The sequence below is a fragment of the Oxyura jamaicensis genome, chromosome 1 (assembly GCF_011077185.1).
Source record: "Oxyura jamaicensis isolate SHBP4307 breed ruddy duck chromosome 1, BPBGC_Ojam_1.0, whole genome shotgun sequence".
Lineage (NCBI taxonomy): Eukaryota > Metazoa > Chordata > Aves > Anseriformes > Anatidae > Oxyura > Oxyura jamaicensis.
Window position 1 is genome coordinate 62,472,624 of NC_048893.1, and position 16,857 is coordinate 62,489,480.

Consider the following 16,857-nt stretch of genomic DNA (forward strand, 5'->3'; position numbering starts at 1 on the left):
CAGGCAAATCTGTAATTTTTTTTTTTTTACTAAAGGTACTTTGCCTAAAACTATTGCCCTAAGATGATGTCAAGATATTCTTCTGTGTTCTCATGTATCCAAAACTGTAGCAAGCTAATTCAGTGCTCACTGCAGGCACTTTGTGTTGGGTGGTAGTCCTTGTATCTCCACAGTTCTCACTGTCACTGAGCCGAATATAGAAACATTCCTGAGGAATGGCTGTTTCCTTAAAGTGTGACCAAAAAACTAGTTTAAAATAGATGTATATTGGGAAGAACAATTAGTCTCACCACGTAACTGATCTCTGCCATGTAACTGATCTCTGATTAATTAATAACCACTATCTGGAACCTGACGCTGTAAACAGGAAGCAGAAAGCCAAACAGTTTAATCCATCTGTGCTAATGTTTGCTTGAGAGCTTGGTTGCTCTTACTAGAGGGGTATGCCTTTTCCTGGGGCAAAGAAAAAGGGATAAAGAGAGCCTGTTTTGTGTGTGTGTTTAAAAAAAAAAAAAAAAAAGTTTGGCTTCTATGGCATGATTCAGAGCCCTACTGTGAAAGAAAGGGAATAGAGGCTGTTGTACGTTAGTCCTTAAAGCTCTGTATAGGTTTCTCCAAATCAGCTCTGCCAATGGCAAGTATTTAACGGTCATCTTCTGTTATACTTTATTTTCCCCAGACTCATCCGCTGTGTTACCGGCTTCCGAAGAAAGTAAATACTGCTCATTTCTAGTTTTGTTTCCTTTCTCATGCTAACACCTCTTGTGATCAGTGAAAGCTGGCACTGGTGGGATTCAGCTTATTTATGCACTGTTTAATTTGCTGTTACTGGAGTCAGTTGGGAACACTTTAGTGAACTAATTTTGGAAAATGGAGATTTATTGTACAGGAAACACTTCATAAATACCAGTTTTGACTTTTAAAAAAAGGTCAGGAAATACTTCTCACCTGCAAAATGTGACTTCCCGAAAAACCTGTGAAGAACTACTTACCCACAACATGTTGGCCAGCCTGTACACATCCAAGATATTAAGGTATCAAGGTTCCAAGTCCTTGCTCAATTGGTACTAGTGAGGGTCTTTGTCTTTTGGTATAGCATATATGGATGTCTTCTCTTTTGAAAAGCAAAGTGTTCCTAACTCTCCAACATAGGCACTTCAGTCCTACCAAAGGGCTGTTTGTGGAAGCTTTGGACATACCTGTCCAGAACAAGTCCGGTGTTTGCTTGGTGTTGGAGCTCATCAGTTCACCAGCAAGGAAATAATTCCAGAGAAATGCTTTTTTTTTTTTTTTTTTCCAGTGGTGGATCCATTCACTGTGCTGGGGCCTGCAACAAGTACAGAACTGGGGGAGCCCCTTGAGAAGCCAAAGATGTGTGAAAGCAGAGAGGCAGCCCTGCTGTCCTGGCCCTGGCTGGCCAATCTGCAGTATGAAGGTCACCACTTCTGTGGAGGCATTCTAATTGATGAAAAATGGGTCCTGACAGCTGCACACTGCAACTTCAGGTGGGACATGTCCTCTCACCCAAGAATGCTGAAGGCTTGTTAGCATGAAGAGCTGGTCAATTTCTAACCTATCTCGCCACTCATGGCAAATACATACGGTCTTATGGTTTCCCATGTGTCTACATACAACCTGAGCTGCTCTCCAGTAGCTTTTCTCCCTGCTTTTCATGTTGCTAGCATGGGCAGTGGTGGCAGTAGAGACTGGGCTTTGGTTTGTACCTAGTAACATATACGTATGTGCAGCCCTGGGGGAACTCGACATCTGCCCTCAGAACTGCTGACACCTGTATTATGCCTGTGGCCCCCACTATGTATTTACTAGCCCCAGTTAGGCTGAGGTGCCACGTGATACTGGTGAACTTTCATCTTTGTTATATGTAGAAACCTGTGATGGTGGCGTTGGTCTTGAATGTTTCATCAAAGCATTTATACAGCCCAGATCTGTAACTTTGGTATAAGTTCTATCCCTGCTCGGATCTGATTCCTGAGAAGGTGAGTGACTGACTCACCTCTGGACTGTGTTAATCAAACTGCGGCAAGGTGTTGTAGATGGAAGTCAAAGTTCTGTCAGTACAGCGGAGAAAGCTGCGGTACCTCAGCTGGGACTTCCAAAAGAATCCTTGTGATGTGAAGTTATAAGTCTTGGAGCATGAGTGTTGCTGGCAGCAAAAGTTACATGTGAACTTTGGACTCCTCCTGTTGAGCTATGGAGTTTCTTAGACAAAATACATTTGATTTTCTTTTTCATTGTTCAGTGCTCAGATGGATGAAGTAGTCCTGGGAAAAATACACTTGTTGCCAAATGTGAAGAATAACAGTCCTGTGCTTGTGAAAGCTGTGCACACACACTATAACTTCGGTGGCTTTCCTTCCACAAATGACCTGGCACTCCTGGAGCTGCAGAAACCCATCAAGCCAGGTACTGCTTGGGCCCAGTACATTCAGCTGTGATGGGGTTAACAGTTACAGTGAGACTCTGACATGGGGCAGAGTGTTTTGTGTGTGTGAGGAGGGGGTTGGAAGGCATTTGTTTTCTACAGTAAGGGATGCAAAGAGCAAAATGAGCAACAAGCCTCTGGGGAGACTTGCTTCCTATCTGGCTGAAATACAGCATGAGAATTAAGAATGCTTCTGCTGTCTTCAACAGGCTTTGAAGCAGGCATCTCCAAGCAAACATGTCTGTGACTTTAAGGTGTAAGTGTAGGCTAGATGTGATTAGGTGATCTTTGCTATTCTCCTGTTCTACCTGTCTCCCAACCTGTCACAGCTGTACTGTGACCATTAAAATTAATGAGTCAAAAAGAAGCATGCATGTCCCAGGGGAGCTGTTCCACATGCCCTCCCCTTCCTGCCCCTATTTATATGCACAGCACTAATGATACTCACCTTTCTGCTGGTAGCAAAGTAATGCCCCTGAGATAGGGGCTGAAATTTGGAGGATGACCTCTTATTTTGCCTATGCCCTTTGCCTAAAATGCCTGGAAGATTCTTGTTAGAGGAATATTTTGTTAGATTTTATATGACCAAGTGTGATACTCGGATAGAGCTGAGAGAAGTTATTTTTCTGGTTAATATGTGTAGCTTGGGGCAGGACCTGGGGACAGAAAAGGGGAGAGTGTGAAGTAGTGGGGGAATGTGATCTAGACAGAGCTGGTACACAAAACCAGGGCATTAAATAAGGAGGCTAAATAAGCATGTGGATCCCTGTATGTCATGGTGACTGTATCCACACAGAAAATGTCACAGTCCCCAACACTGCTTAAGTGCATGCACTGATGATGGGGCTTTGGCCCTCAGGGAGAGAGATCCTGGGGCAAACTGGCTTGAGGAAAGACTCTTCCCCAGGTCCCTGGCTCTGTGTTTTTTTTGGAGGGTCTCCCCTATCACCTTCCAGAAACTGCCTTCAAAAGATGTTCAGTTTGACTGTGCTGTGGTGCTAGGAGAAAGCCAGATCTGACTCATTAAAACAGCGCTCTCAGGCATTCCTCACCTACAGTGAGGGAACATATACATTATTAAAGCCCTGCCTCATCTGTTTTGCAGTCTTGTTGTGGTATATCTGGGAGGAGGGGGGGAGTAGTGAAGCAGTGAGTTAAGAGGCAAGAAAAGCAGGGGACTGACGGGTAAGAGCAAGGAAGCTGCTCCTGGCTCTGATGGAGACCTTGCGTTATGACACAGGTGATTCTGCAGCGGTGGCTTGCTTAGCAGGCAGCGGGGAAGAAGTAAGCCCTGACGCAAGATGCTTAACAGCAGGATGGGGAGAGATGAGAACTGGTGGTAAGTGTGCCTTGGTCTGAGGTGAGAGAGCACCTATGGCCTGCTGAGGGCAGTGACAGCTCAGACTGGGGGCAGTACCAGGCAAGATCTGCACCCTATCCCTTTCTCAAGTGTTGCCAGCAGTGTGTGAAACAATTCGCAGATAGGAGCTGGGCTGCCTTCTCTGCCAGAAAGCAGGCACTTCTGGAAAGGCAAAGCCAAGGTGGAGGATCAGCAAAGGGGAATGAACTCATGGGAGATGAGATCACTCTCACGGTGTCTTGATGCCTGGGGCTTCTGGCCTGTGATATCTCCCAGTGACAACATCTCCTCCTTGGGGATGGCTTGGTGGCAGGGGAGGAGAAGCTGTCTTCAAACTGAACAGGGCTGTGGCACTGCCCCCAGTTTAAAACAGCAATTGACCCATCCGCCAGGAGATGCAGGGCATGTGTGAGTGAACACAGCCAAAACAGCCTGTCTGCATCCTGTCCTGCTGGCCCTGAGCCACAGCCTAGCGCAGATAGCAGTAAGGAAACAAACTACCAGCTGGCTGGAGGTTAATCTGGGAAAGCTGGCGGGGTGATGATGCATGTGGAGGTGCTGCCAGAAGGTGTGATCATCCATTCCCTACGAGAGTATTTTGTCCCTGGAGGTGTGCTGGCTTTGCTCTCTCTTAAGAGCTTGGGCCAACCTTTCTGGTCTGCTGGTGGCCCCTGTGGAAGACAAAAGAGAGGTATAGGACCTGTAGGGTTTTATATACCATGCGTGCTTCCCACCAGTGACTGCTCTCCTGTTACAGCTCCTGGCTGCTGAGCTTGATCACCATGCCAGCTGCATGTCAACCAGCTTCAGGAGGCCAGGCTCCAATCTGCACTGACAGCAAAAGCCAAGCTGGTTTTGGATGACTGGGGAGAGAGAGACATGTTCTTCTGAAATATATGAGAATTAGTGTGATATTAGGTGACATTACTTGCGAGTTGGGATCTGTCCCCAGAAGAGCTCTGAATGAATACCAGGATATGTACCACTTTGGTTCTCTGTGGGCGGTGGACTTCAATGAAGCCATGGTATCTCTAGCACACAGCTATACTCCCTGATTTCTGGGTGAAGTAAGCCCTACTTCCCAGGTACAAATGACTAGTAGGAAGCTCTATATGTTCACTGGATTTTTTTAGCCTTTTTTAACATCTTCCTGCCAAAAGGGAAAGTTTATCACTTACTAGGACAAGAAAATACCAGAAAAGGTTTTAGCACTGTATAAACAATGCTTAATACTTTATAAAATCAACTATTTTTCTTCTGGAGATTTCTTCCTCTCGTATTCCAGACAAATAAAGATAATGGAAGCAGCTGATTACCCCAAAACTTTCCCTATTCTTTCTAATAGGTGACGCATAAGTTCAATGCATTCATCTTCCTCTTCAATAAAAACATTCTTTAACCAACTTGCATGGAATGTATCATAGGAACAGGCAACATGGGTTAGCTCATTAAATGGTACATAATTTGGTCTATTCTCCCACGTGCCTGGTGACAGGATGAGGGGGAATGGGCTAAAGTTGCACCAGGGGAGGTTTAGGTTGGATATTAGGAAGAACTTCTTTACTGAATGGGTTGTTAGTCACTGGAATAGGCTGCCCAGGGAAGTGGTTGATTCACCATCCCTGGAGGTCTTTAAAAGACGTTTAGATGTAGAGCTTAGGGATATGGTTTAGTGGAGGGCTTGTTAGTGTTAGGTCAGAGGTTGGACTCGATGATCTTGGAGGTCTCTTCCAACCTAGATGATTCTGGGATTCTGGGTGGTTATGGGGCAGTTGGTGCAGCATGACTCCTACCTAGGTAGTCAACCTGACACTTGCATTTTCCAGAGGAGGAACAGGGTTCCAGGCTACAACAAGTGGAGGTTTCTGTCCTCTCCGATGAGGCCTGTGTGAACTACTGGGGACAAAATATTGAAAAGACCAACATCTGCGCGAGATCTGCTGGGGCAGCTTTTTGCATGGTATGTAACTGAAGGGGTGGCAGTGCTATGCTATACTCAAATGTATCTGTACAGGCCAGGGCTTAAAGCCTTCCTGAACTTACTGGATTTGAGTGCTTATGATGCTGCTGATGGGTGGTAACTCTATGCTTTCTTTCTCTCCTTACTCTTTTCCTTCTCTCAGGAGGACTCTGGATGGCCGCTGATCTGTGGGACCCATGGGCATTATAAGCTGGTCGGTATTGCAAGCTGGGCCAGTGACAATTGCCATCCAGAGTCACCAGCAGTCTACACCAAGGTTTCTGCCTACAGAGACTGGATTTCATCAGTCACAAACCAAAAAAGATGATCAACTTGAACAGGAGGCTTTCAGGTGTTCATTCTTTATTCCTCAATAAAGAGCTTGTGGAGTACATTGGGTAAATATTTGTGATTCAGGTCACCTTCCTATAAACTTCTGGTTTGAAAGCTCCACCTTGAGCACTCAGTTTTTAGAAATCTTCCTACTGCAGCACAACTTGTGATGCCATAGCTCTGAGATGATAAATTCAGTTACAGAGAGGTGCGTAGGAAATACATGCTTCTTCAGTGGTTAGGTGCGTGCTTAATGTCAAGTTCTCTTCACAACCGGTACTCATCTGTCAAAACAAAACTGGTAACCCCTGCTCATCTCAGATCGTCTCAGATAACCTGATTTACCAGCGGTAAGTTGTTTTTAAAATGCCATTGCCATAGCATGGATAGCTGAGATGAACTGCTTTAGCAACAGTGGTACTTTGCTTCATTTTTAGCAATCTGGAATTTGGTATGATGGCTCATCTATTGTAAATATACCTTCAAGTTTTGGAGAGCTTCATCTATGACAAGCTCTTAGCTTTGTCTAATATTAGAAAGGCCATGCTGACACAATTCAATCTGTGAGGAGTTGGGGTGCTTTTTTCTTTTTTAATGAAAGGCTTGAACTATACTTTTGGATAAACACTAAATTCTTGGAGAGGGAAAAGGGGTGGCTGACTTATCTAATTTTTTTAGCTGGCAGCTAAAACTAGACTTGGAAGTGAAGTGTATTTGTGAATAAAGCCTACAAGAATATATCACTAAATTACAAGCCAGGAAACTTCTATTGCCTACATCAATCTCTTCTGGTTTCAGCACTGTTGTGCATGACATACAAATCTGTCCTTTAAACAGAGGATAGGATGCTCTGTTCCAGTCTCTGCTGTATGTTAGTGCTCTGTTCCAGTCTCTGCTGTATGTTAGTTTCCTTAAATATGAATGCAGGGGTGTTTGTGATGAAGTAACCTCATGGCTGGAACCTTGGCCACCACCTACTGCCAAAATGGCTAAAGAACTATAGCATACTCTTATACCACATGCTATTCATGTACAATAGTTTAATAAATTAAAAGTTGCACATGACCTTTTGACTTACCAAATATTGTCTCTCTGCTTTAAAGAAAGCAACTCTTCTGTCTTCTCTCTGTCCCATGCTACTTTCAGAAGAAAATCTCAAATATGCTAGCAGAAGTCAGAAAGCATCAGTCAATCTTTACAGAAATAATAGTTCCCCTGAACTAGTGAAACTGTAAATTGCAGTATTTGTCAGGCTGTCGTTGCTGATGACTGACTTGTGTTATAACTAACTTAAAAAAAAAAATTGCTCTGCCACCATGACAGCAGCCATGGTGTGGGTTTTGGCTCAGAGATGTGATTTCCCCACTGCATTTTCAGCTGTGTAAAGTACAGTAAAGTGTGTAAAGTACAGCTGTGTAGAGTACTTTGGGCTTGTAATTCAGTGCTGCATCGCAGACTGCAGAGATACTGTATTGTGAAAATGTGTGCAGCAGTGGGTGAATAACCTACTCACTGAAACCTTTACAGGTGCGAGGGTAGGATGTGTCAGTCACCCACTGTTCTTGAGAGAAGGCAAGTAGAGAGAAAGAAACCTGTTCCCAGGACTCCTGACCTGCCAGTAGCTGTTTGACATCCAAAATGAGAATGTGCTGCCTCGTCCCAGGTACGGTGCTGCTCAGCCCCTGGGAGCTGGGCAGAGCTGCAGCATGAGACCAGCCTTTGGGGTGCACTCATGGAGGCAGCAGGAACCAAGCCCTGGTCTGCCTTGGGGGAAATCTATAGTTTAAATTTCAATGGGGGGAAAGTGTTAGGAAAACTTGCGGTAATGCTGAAAAAAAAAAAGCAATTAATGTTCATTTTATTTTTTCTTTACTGATCTGTAAGTGGGTAGCCAGCTACTAAGGGAGGTAACTGCCAGCATGGTAAGGGAAGTGTCGTTATATAAAATCTGGGCTTCTAGTGTGGAGCTAGAATTAAAATGAGCATGTAGGACATCTGCTCTTTACGCTGTCCCTCAAGATCTGCTGCTTGCTTTCCTTCTGGACCATCTGTTTGATGCAGAGACATCTGGTAAGAGAAGAGGGAGTCTCCAGTCCACTGTGAGGTACAGCACTTCCTACAGCAAAGTTTTCCCTCCAGCTTTTGACAAGCAAGTCTGGCTCCCATTCTGTAAACTTACTCATGGGGAAAAAGAGCGTTTCAGAACCAAGAATTACTTGTACTTTCATCTTTTGAAAGAAGAGAGATACTGAAGAGAAAGGGATGGATGGGTGGGGAAAGTGGAGTTGTATAATTAGTGACAAGTATTTCCTGAAAGCATAATAGATCCTAGCAAGCTCTTTTCTCTAGTTCTACGCAGACTTCTTTCCATTTAAAAAGGACAAAAATAAGTGTACTGCACCAGCTGTAACTCTTGTGTGTGCTTTGATTATGCTGCCAGTACAGGTGCTCAAAATCAGAAGGCAAGTTCTCCTCCAATAGCCCGCCAGTGCAATTCATGCCAACCTGGCTTTCTCTGGAGTCTGGGGTTTGTATTTCAAGGTTTAGAGGAAGAAGGAAGGAAGGCTCCTGCTTGGCATTGCACTCACAGCACTCAAGCATGTCTAGTTATTTTTCATGGCACAAGAAGTAGAACTGTGAGATCTCAAATAGTCTTGTTAATTTTTTTTCAGTAGCCATGAACGCAACATGGCCTGATGTTTCTAGAAATGTCCTGCCACCAGCAGTTATTGAACAAAGTTGATTCTCTTATCAAAAAGGCGCATTCTGCTTAATTACAACAGCAATGTTATCCTGCTTCGTGGTCTTGCTTTGTGGATTTTATTCTCTTCTCTTAAAAGTAGTTCATTCTGAAACTGCAAGCTGCTGATTGAATAAACATTTTCTTTTCATTTTAGCTAGTGCTGGTTTAAGATGAGGGGCATGAAGTTTTTTTCAAAAGAGAGAGGAGAGAAAAACAAACAAAAAAAAAAAACACTAAAATCAGTGTTTTGATTACTTTTCTCTCAGAATAGCTTGTCCTTAATGTTGGGGCTCAGATTTCTTCTTTTTAATGCTCCAAGTAGCATGCCTTATTTGTATACAGGCTGAAAGCCCTCTGGGAAGAATCTGTAACATTTGACATAGCTAAAACTTACAAACTCAAAAGCAGATCAGTATGTCCTTGAAGAAAAGTAGATGAGATGCTGCTTTTCCCTCCTCTGAACTGTCTGGATGCTGTTTTAGCATATATGTTTCCTTGCAAGAGCCAGTTCTTTCTTTGTGTGTTTTCTTTGGATACAGAGTGAATGCACCCACACACAAATAAGGATCAGCTGCTATTTTTCTTCTCAAGACACACAGAGGATTCAATCTATGCTTGCTGTGCTCCTTGCTCTCCCTGTGTTTAGCAGCACCATTTATATAATTGCTGCCTTTCTTGTTAAAGTGCATGAGTACAAGCTGAAAGTTTGACATAAGACAGCCAACACTTTTAATTGCCTTTGGTTTGACTAGCTGTGGCATACCGCTTTGAACGCAGCTGACTGGTGAGAAAGTCTGGGAGAGAAATGATGCACTGCTTATTTATGCTTTTTCCTTGGCAAAATTGCTCTGTGAAATTTTATCGCCTAATGGTTTCTCTGACACACTTTAAAACTCTTTAGCTCTCACCAAGAGACTACTTTATGTGAGACTTGGCCCTGTAAAGTCTTTCTGTGATCTGGGAAGTGCTATCCTTCCTTTGCAGAGCAATCCATTTTGAAATTAGCTGGGCCTGCCTGCTCAAGAAGAACTTACAGTTGCTTGGCTGCTACTCCTGAATGGACCCATTAAATGCCCTATTTCTGTAAAAAGCAGCAAAAATCTACTGCTGACTAGCAGATCCTGAAATTCATGTGTATCAAGGGGAGCATAAAGGGTTTGATTTCTTTGAGAGACAGTAGTGGTCTCTGGCTTAATAAATGTTAACTTCTAAACAGTCTGTTGAGAAGGATGATCATATAAGGCGGAAATCAGCTGGGACTTGGGCGAAGCGGGTGGGATCTGCCTTCTCTTGTATTCAAAATGCCTTTTGAAATTGGCAGTGTGCAGCGATATGGCTAACTGACTTGTCCTGTGTTTAGCTATGCTGATCCTTGTTGTCCTCCCATGTGGTTTTAAAGCATGGTCTAAGGCTCCAGCTCTTGTCTCTTCCTTGTCTGAGGTATCTGGTAGAAACGTCACCTCGTATCACCCCCACTGATGTACAAGAGAGCCTGTGGTAATTTATGAGATGTTTATACTGCCATCTCTGACTAACAAGGTTGAGCTGTGCTAGATTTAAGTGCTTCACGTTTCCTTCTGGAAATCAGTGTGTTGTGGGTAGGTGTCTGCTTGCTACAACAAATTGCAGTGGACAGCTCCTGGCGCGTGGTGTGCTGCTTCCCGCTGCATTCAGATAAATGCTTCCAGCCTGGTCCCTAAGCTGTATATAACTTCTCTTCGTGTATGAGATTTAGTACCCAGAGGGGGAAGGGAGAGATGCAACATCACAGAGTATGGTGAATGATCTTGGAGATCAGAACTGAGGACTGTGTGCTGTAAACAGAGAACAGGAACCGAGCTGTGTACATCCGATACCAGGAGCAAACCATGCTTTAAAGTCATGAGTGTCCATGTTTAAACTTGCAAACAGGAGCAGAAGAGGAGGATGTGGAAGTCTCATTTTGGGGTGACAAATCCCTAGAGATAGATTGGAGAGTAGAAATGGATCCTGAATGAAGAATTGCAGTTCATCAGTGAAGACAGTCATTTACAGGTGTCCCAGGGTTCCTAACCACTGCCTCTTCCTCATCCCTTTCTGGCACTGACTATGAGGAGGAATCCTAGTTAATGGCAAGCACAGATCATGTAGAAACCAGGCTTCAGATCTCCGTGATACAGAGCTACCCCAAACACTAATGTCAGCAGTCAGCTCCAGCCCTTACAGAAAACTACCTTTATGCTTTCCTGTGTCCCAGTGGACACGTACTGCATCATACATGGTGCCCTTCTGAGGAACTGGGAGTGTTCAGGAGAGGGCTGCCCAGGCCCCCTGGTGCTGAGCTCCTGGTGGTGTTGTGCAGGTCAGAAAAGGAGCTCACCTCGCTGTGGGCACGGCACGGGGACACCTGGTAATGAAACCAGTTGTGAGGAGTCTGTTCTCACTTTATGCTCAGGGAGGGAAAACACTTAAACGGGTGGATTGAGTCAAATTCCTTTGCAGTTGTCCCCTTCCTCATCCCAGCAACTGATGAGAAAATACAGTTCCTTTAAAAGGCAACAGGCCTACCTTGCTTTACCACTCTAGCTTGGCTGAAATTCATATATTTTTATTTGCTCCGAAGTAAAAGCACAAAATTTAGCAAAAGCATATCTTTTAGCTCCCTGTAGCTCTGCACAGGGGTGACCTGATGGAAATACCCACCCAGTCCTGCCCGAGAGGAGCCTGGGGACTGCTGGGTGTCTTGTTTAGCTACCGGAGCCTTTCATAGCGGTGGGGCAGAAGAAAGGATGCACCCCGCTGGCTTGCAAGAGGTGAAGCAGAGCTGACTTTTTAAAAGACAAAACACACTCAATTGTACCATCTATTTCTGCTACTAGAAAACCATGATTTAGTTGCTTGAGGGTTTTTCGTGTCTGCCTCTGTTTTTATTAAGCTCATTTTTCTTTATCCTTGATCTGTGACAGCTGAAACAGCCTTCCTGGGAGAGACGAGGAGTGTGTGCAAGCACATGGCAAGGCGCTGGGGAATATCTGTAGGGCCAGCTTGTTGAGTGAAGGATGCTGTACAGTGGGGCTTCAACACGGCTTACCCCTGTCCTGCAGTTCCTGCACAAGGCTGTGGGTCCAAACAGCCCCCACTTTATTTATTTATTTATTTTTCTCAGCTATTCCATGCTGCTTGAGCGGAGGCACGTGAGCTGCAGGCTTCTGTAAAGCTGAGCTTTTTGTTTCCCAGAGGTAGGGGCAGCAGTGAAATGCTTCTTAGGGGTGGAGGTCACATTGATAATACATGCGGGGCAGGCTCTACGTGGCTGTGCCTCCGGAGAACAGAGGGAAACCCTGCCCCTTCTCGCTGCCCTTTTCTAGCTGGTGAAACCTGCTCTTTGCTTCTAGATGCTGCTGGGTGCTGAGAGGGAAAAGGGGCCTTTAGGGCTGCATGGGGCACTGGATGCGTAGATGTACGCTTTGATCTGCTGATAGCGACAGGTGACAAGTGCTTGTCATTGAGCTGGTGCTTAGGCTTCTGCCTGGGTTTGTGTAGCCGCAGGTGGGTGCCCGGTGTCCTGTTTCTGGGAGAATCACACCTGATTTCGAAGATGCATGCACCAGTGTGTGTTTAACTAAGAAATGCTCCAGCTCGGGTCGCTCGCGTTTGGCTGGTTTCTCACTTGCCTCCTCTGCTGCCACCACGCGGACATGCCACTGTGTTCATCTGAAGTTTAGATTAAACTCTGAGAAGGATGTGCTCCATCCTTGGTTGTGCCATACAACACACGTTTCTTCATTTGCTCTGAAACGCAGCTGGGAGGAACTTTTGACCCATTAAAATAACAAAGCAAGGAGAGAGAGAGAGAGACTCTTCATCATTTTTCCTTTCCCGTTTTTCTACTGAAAGACTTCCACAGGGTATGCATTTTTCACACTCTAGGAAAGGTTTTTATCTGAGTAACTGAGCGTGCAGGGCAAGTTGCAAATCTCAGGCAGAAGTTTCACAGACATCTCAATCAGGAGCCAGGCTCAAGCCTGAGCAAAATTTTTCTGAAGGGCCATTTACGAGGCAATTATATGCGGAAGAAACTGTCACGGAGGGTTGATTGACTGGCTTTTACGCGCCATACATTCAGTTCTGAAAATTGCACTTGGGACTCTACACCATTTATGCACTCCTGGAAATGCTATTTTGTGAGCAGAACTCTATTAAAAGCGCCAACGTGGACTTCTGGAGGAGAAGAGGGACTAATGAACGTGTCTGGTGCAGCTCATACAGCTTTACTTCAGAAGAGCGTTGGTGCAGCAGTGCACCCTGTGTCCTATCCGTGCTGGGGCCAGAACCAAGCGAATAACAGCATTTGAAATCAGACGCAGACACAGATGATCTAATTTTAGATCAAACTATAATTTATTTTCCTATTTTTTTTAATCAATAACACTCATCATTAAATTTATCATTTATAAGCTGTTGCTATGTAGCCAGGGTGAAAAATGACATCCCAAAACCCAGCATATAAATGTAGCTGCTAGAACTGGTGGGCAGGCCCAGGCTGAAATTACTTCTTCTAGTATTGTATATAACGTGAATGAAACGCTTAGCAAAGCCTTAATTTGCCTAGCAATAGGGTAGAGAACAGCGGAGAGATGTTGGAAGCAACGGTGTTTTAGGGCACAAGGGGATCTTGCTGCCCTCCCCGTTCAGTCCAGGACACAGTTCAGGGGTAGTTGCTGGGAGGAAACTTTCGCCTCACTTTCTATAAGAGAACATCCTTGTAAATGGACAGAGGGGTCATATTTGATCACTTCACAACCTTGCTAAGGGGGCAAAAAAAGTAAATGAGACAGCCTTTAATTCATCAAATGCAATTCTATGTGTAAGGAAACCTGCGCTGAGTCCAGTTGTCCACAATGACAAGTCAGCTGTCAGCAAGGATTACAGCCGGATTCACTCCTTGATATTAGCCACGAAGCAGGTTGTTCCATGTGGCTGGAGTGCCAGAATAATGACTAAAACTCCTGTGGTTTTATCTATTATCATAGCTCTGATGAGCAATGCTTTGGCCCTGAGGCTGTGAAGTCCTGGTGCCAATATGAAAGAGAATTGATATTCAGCCTCAGAAAACTACAAATTACTTTCTTTCCATTTTCTCTCTCTTTCCTCCCTCTACTGGCCAACAGAATAAAATCATAGTTTTTCTTGGTCTTCCGAGACACCCTAATCTAGAATTCAGCAAAACTTCCAACTCTTGACTCGTCTGGAGGGTAGAATTAAGATCATCAAAAATTGGTGCATTGAAAGCCTACTAGAGGTTTACTCACTGTTATAGGGCTGTAGCTCTGGACTAGCATCTGGCACAGAAGTGCTCTAAAAAGGTCGATGTTCACTGCTACCTTAGGCAGAAAATGCCCTGAGAGTGAGCCTGGTAGGTCTGGCTGCCTGGGGTCAGGCTGCCTGTGATCACTGCAGAATCACTGAGGTGTGAAGACATCTCTGGAGGTTTCCAGTCCAAGCTCTAGCTCAGAGTTGGGCCACCTGGAACAGGTTGCCAAGGGGAGTGTCTAGCCAGGTTTTGAGTGTCTCCAAGGACAGAGACTCCATGATTCCTCTGGGCAGCCTGTGCCAGTGTCCAACCACCCTCGTAATAAATATATATATATATTTTAAGCAGAATTTCCTGTATTTCGGCCCATTTTTTCTTATAATTCCAAAGCAAGAAGAGCCTGGCTCTGTCTTCTTTACTCCCTCTTATCAGGTATTTATACACATGGATAAGAGCCTGTTGATCCTTCTTTCTCCCAGCATGTACTGGTGCATGGGGTTGTTCTTCCTCAAGTGCAGGACTTGGCGCTTCGCCTTGCTGAACTTCATAAGGTTCCTGCCAACCTGTTTCTCCAGCCTGATGAGGTCCTTCTGGATGGCAGCACAACCCTCTGGTGTATCAACCACTCCTCCCAGGTTTGAATGCCTCCTCATTTAGGTCATTAGTGATGATGTTAAACAGCGTCAGCCCCTGGGAACACTGCTATGGCCTGGCCTGGCCTCCAGCTGGAGGGGAAAACAAACAAACAAACATAGATTCGAGAAATCTATTCTAGAAGCTGCATGTTGTCCCTTGTAGTGCTCAGATTGAGGAGAAAGAAAATGAGCTTGCTGTTGGTTTCTGTATGTGAGACGAGGTGCTTTTACAGAACCCTGCGATAGGGATGGAGCCTGCTGAGCGACAAACAGCTCCGTGGCTTCCCATCTGAGAGGAAACTGGCTGAGGGATGAATCTTCCAACCCAGCTAGTGTGGGAGATATTGGTGAGCTCTTTCACTGGCTGTTTTCCTCTGATCTTGAGATTTCATTATGCAATGTATTCATGATAACGGTGCTTGGTTCTCTTGGAAACAAGCTGCAGCCTGTGCTAGATGTGTCCATCTCTGCAACCTGTATTATATCTATGCCCTTGATAAAACATCTTTTGGACTAGAGAGGTCGCTGTTGGTGGGAATACAACCTGCATCATTCTGTTCCTTCTGGAAGCTTTTGAGGATGCGAACAGCAAACGTTGCAAATATGCAGTACCGGAGTTAAATGCTTGTACACCCCAGAGTCTGAGATTAAGTATTGCCTTTCCCTTCTGTATTGCCCACTGGTTTATATTTTCTAAAAAGCAATTTCTGAGTATGAAATGAGATGATAAAGCAACAAACACTTCTTAAATCTACTTCTGCTGAAAGAAAACCTGTCCAGCTACATTAAAAGAAATATGACCCTCTTAAACCCGCTCGTCCCCTCCCTCCCCCCGACAGAAGAAAGCTATATTCTGTTCTGCCTTAGACAATTTAGTAGCAGCCATCTCAAAAGCAGCTTTCACTGTCTTAAAAGGAAGCATGCTTTTGACAAAGCCCCTAAAAAAATATAGGACCCTTGTAAAAAAACAAGTGTAATAAAAGATATTGTCTAAAAAAAACAACTGATGAAATAATGGGAAATATACTAGACTAGAGCTAAATTTTGCTGTCATTTTGATTACTGGAACCTCTATGCATAGGTTTTTCTCTCTCTTTCCTGGTCTTTATGGGAGTTATTTGGAACAGGTGTGTTTTAGATTTAGTGCACTCCTTAGACCTGTGGTGAGAGAAGCCATCTTTAACCATCTCTTTCACCCTCAGGAGAGCTCTTCGTCTTTCTTCCCAGATTATTCTAAGTTTTTAATTTGTGGCAGACTAGATGTTTTCACAGCGTTGTTTCTGTGAGTCTTAGCAATATCCCGTGTGTTGGGATAAGACGCGTTTTTTACAAGACTTCTTAAAATCTTCTGTATAGCAGATTCTCTCCCTTACTGAAAATGGTTTTGAAAACACACCCTGCAGCATCTTTGGCAGTGTTTTATATGGTTGTTTTAACACAGCATTTGGAAGTCTCCACCTCTTCCTTCCCCCCAGGGGCAGTTTGTCAAAGAATAGACCTTCCTCCATAGATCACAACGAATCCCATATTCTAAGGAGAAATATTCCCTCCAGGCAACACAATTGTTTGGGATCTCCATAATTTTCACCATCACAGTGCTTACTAGTCTGAGTATTTTTTAAAATTTCTTCAGAGGTCTTGGGAGATACGGCTCAATCATCACCTTGCCAAAATAACAAGGAGATGGTTCTAGCCTGGAATTACTGCGATGACGTGGTGTTGGTAGGATGCTTTCTCACAGGAATATAATGTGAATGGTTGTAAGCAGCAGTAACAAACCTGTTGGCTTTTTATGTCCTGGGTAAGCATGCAGTGCCAATGACCTCTAAAGCACTGCTATTCTTCATTGCCTGCTTATAGCTACGAGAAGTTGAATTGCTTGGACACGTCCGCAGAAAGAGGAATAAAAAGGATGTTGCTTTGTATTGGTGTCCATTGGATAATGTGGTGAAAAATGTCTGAATGCTACCCAAAGCTTTTGGGTTAGTTTATATCCAAGCATCTCATCCATCAGGGCTAGCTTGGAAGCTGTAAGCCACCATGTTAAAATCTGGAGCAGCAATACCTGGAGGACTAAACAAAAGCCATGT

The 16,857-nt window shown here is 44.4% G+C and overlaps 1 protein-coding gene across 6 annotated transcripts in view; it reads left to right on the forward strand.

Moving 5' to 3' along the window:
* Window positions 1-6,166, forward strand: part of OVCH1 (ovochymase 1) — a 39,076-nt gene extending 32,910 nt beyond the window's left edge. For 5 of the 6 annotated variants that reach the window (XM_035315443.1, XM_035315447.1, XM_035315449.1 and 2 more), the window contains 6 exons: window positions 680-712; window positions 1,301-1,505; window positions 2,261-2,424; window positions 3,684-3,784; window positions 5,629-5,763; window positions 5,927-6,166. In XM_035315443.1, coding sequence (XP_035171334.1) covers window positions 680-712; window positions 1,301-1,505; window positions 2,261-2,424; window positions 3,684-3,784; window positions 5,629-5,763; window positions 5,927-6,091 — 803 coding nt within the window. In that variant the 3' untranslated portion in view covers window positions 6,092-6,166. The remainder of the gene's footprint in view (window positions 1-679; window positions 713-1,300; window positions 1,506-2,260; window positions 2,425-3,683; window positions 3,785-5,628; window positions 5,764-5,926) is intronic. The other variant, XM_035315448.1, reaches the window with a different exon arrangement.
* Window positions 6,167-16,857: the final 10,691 nt, after the last annotated feature.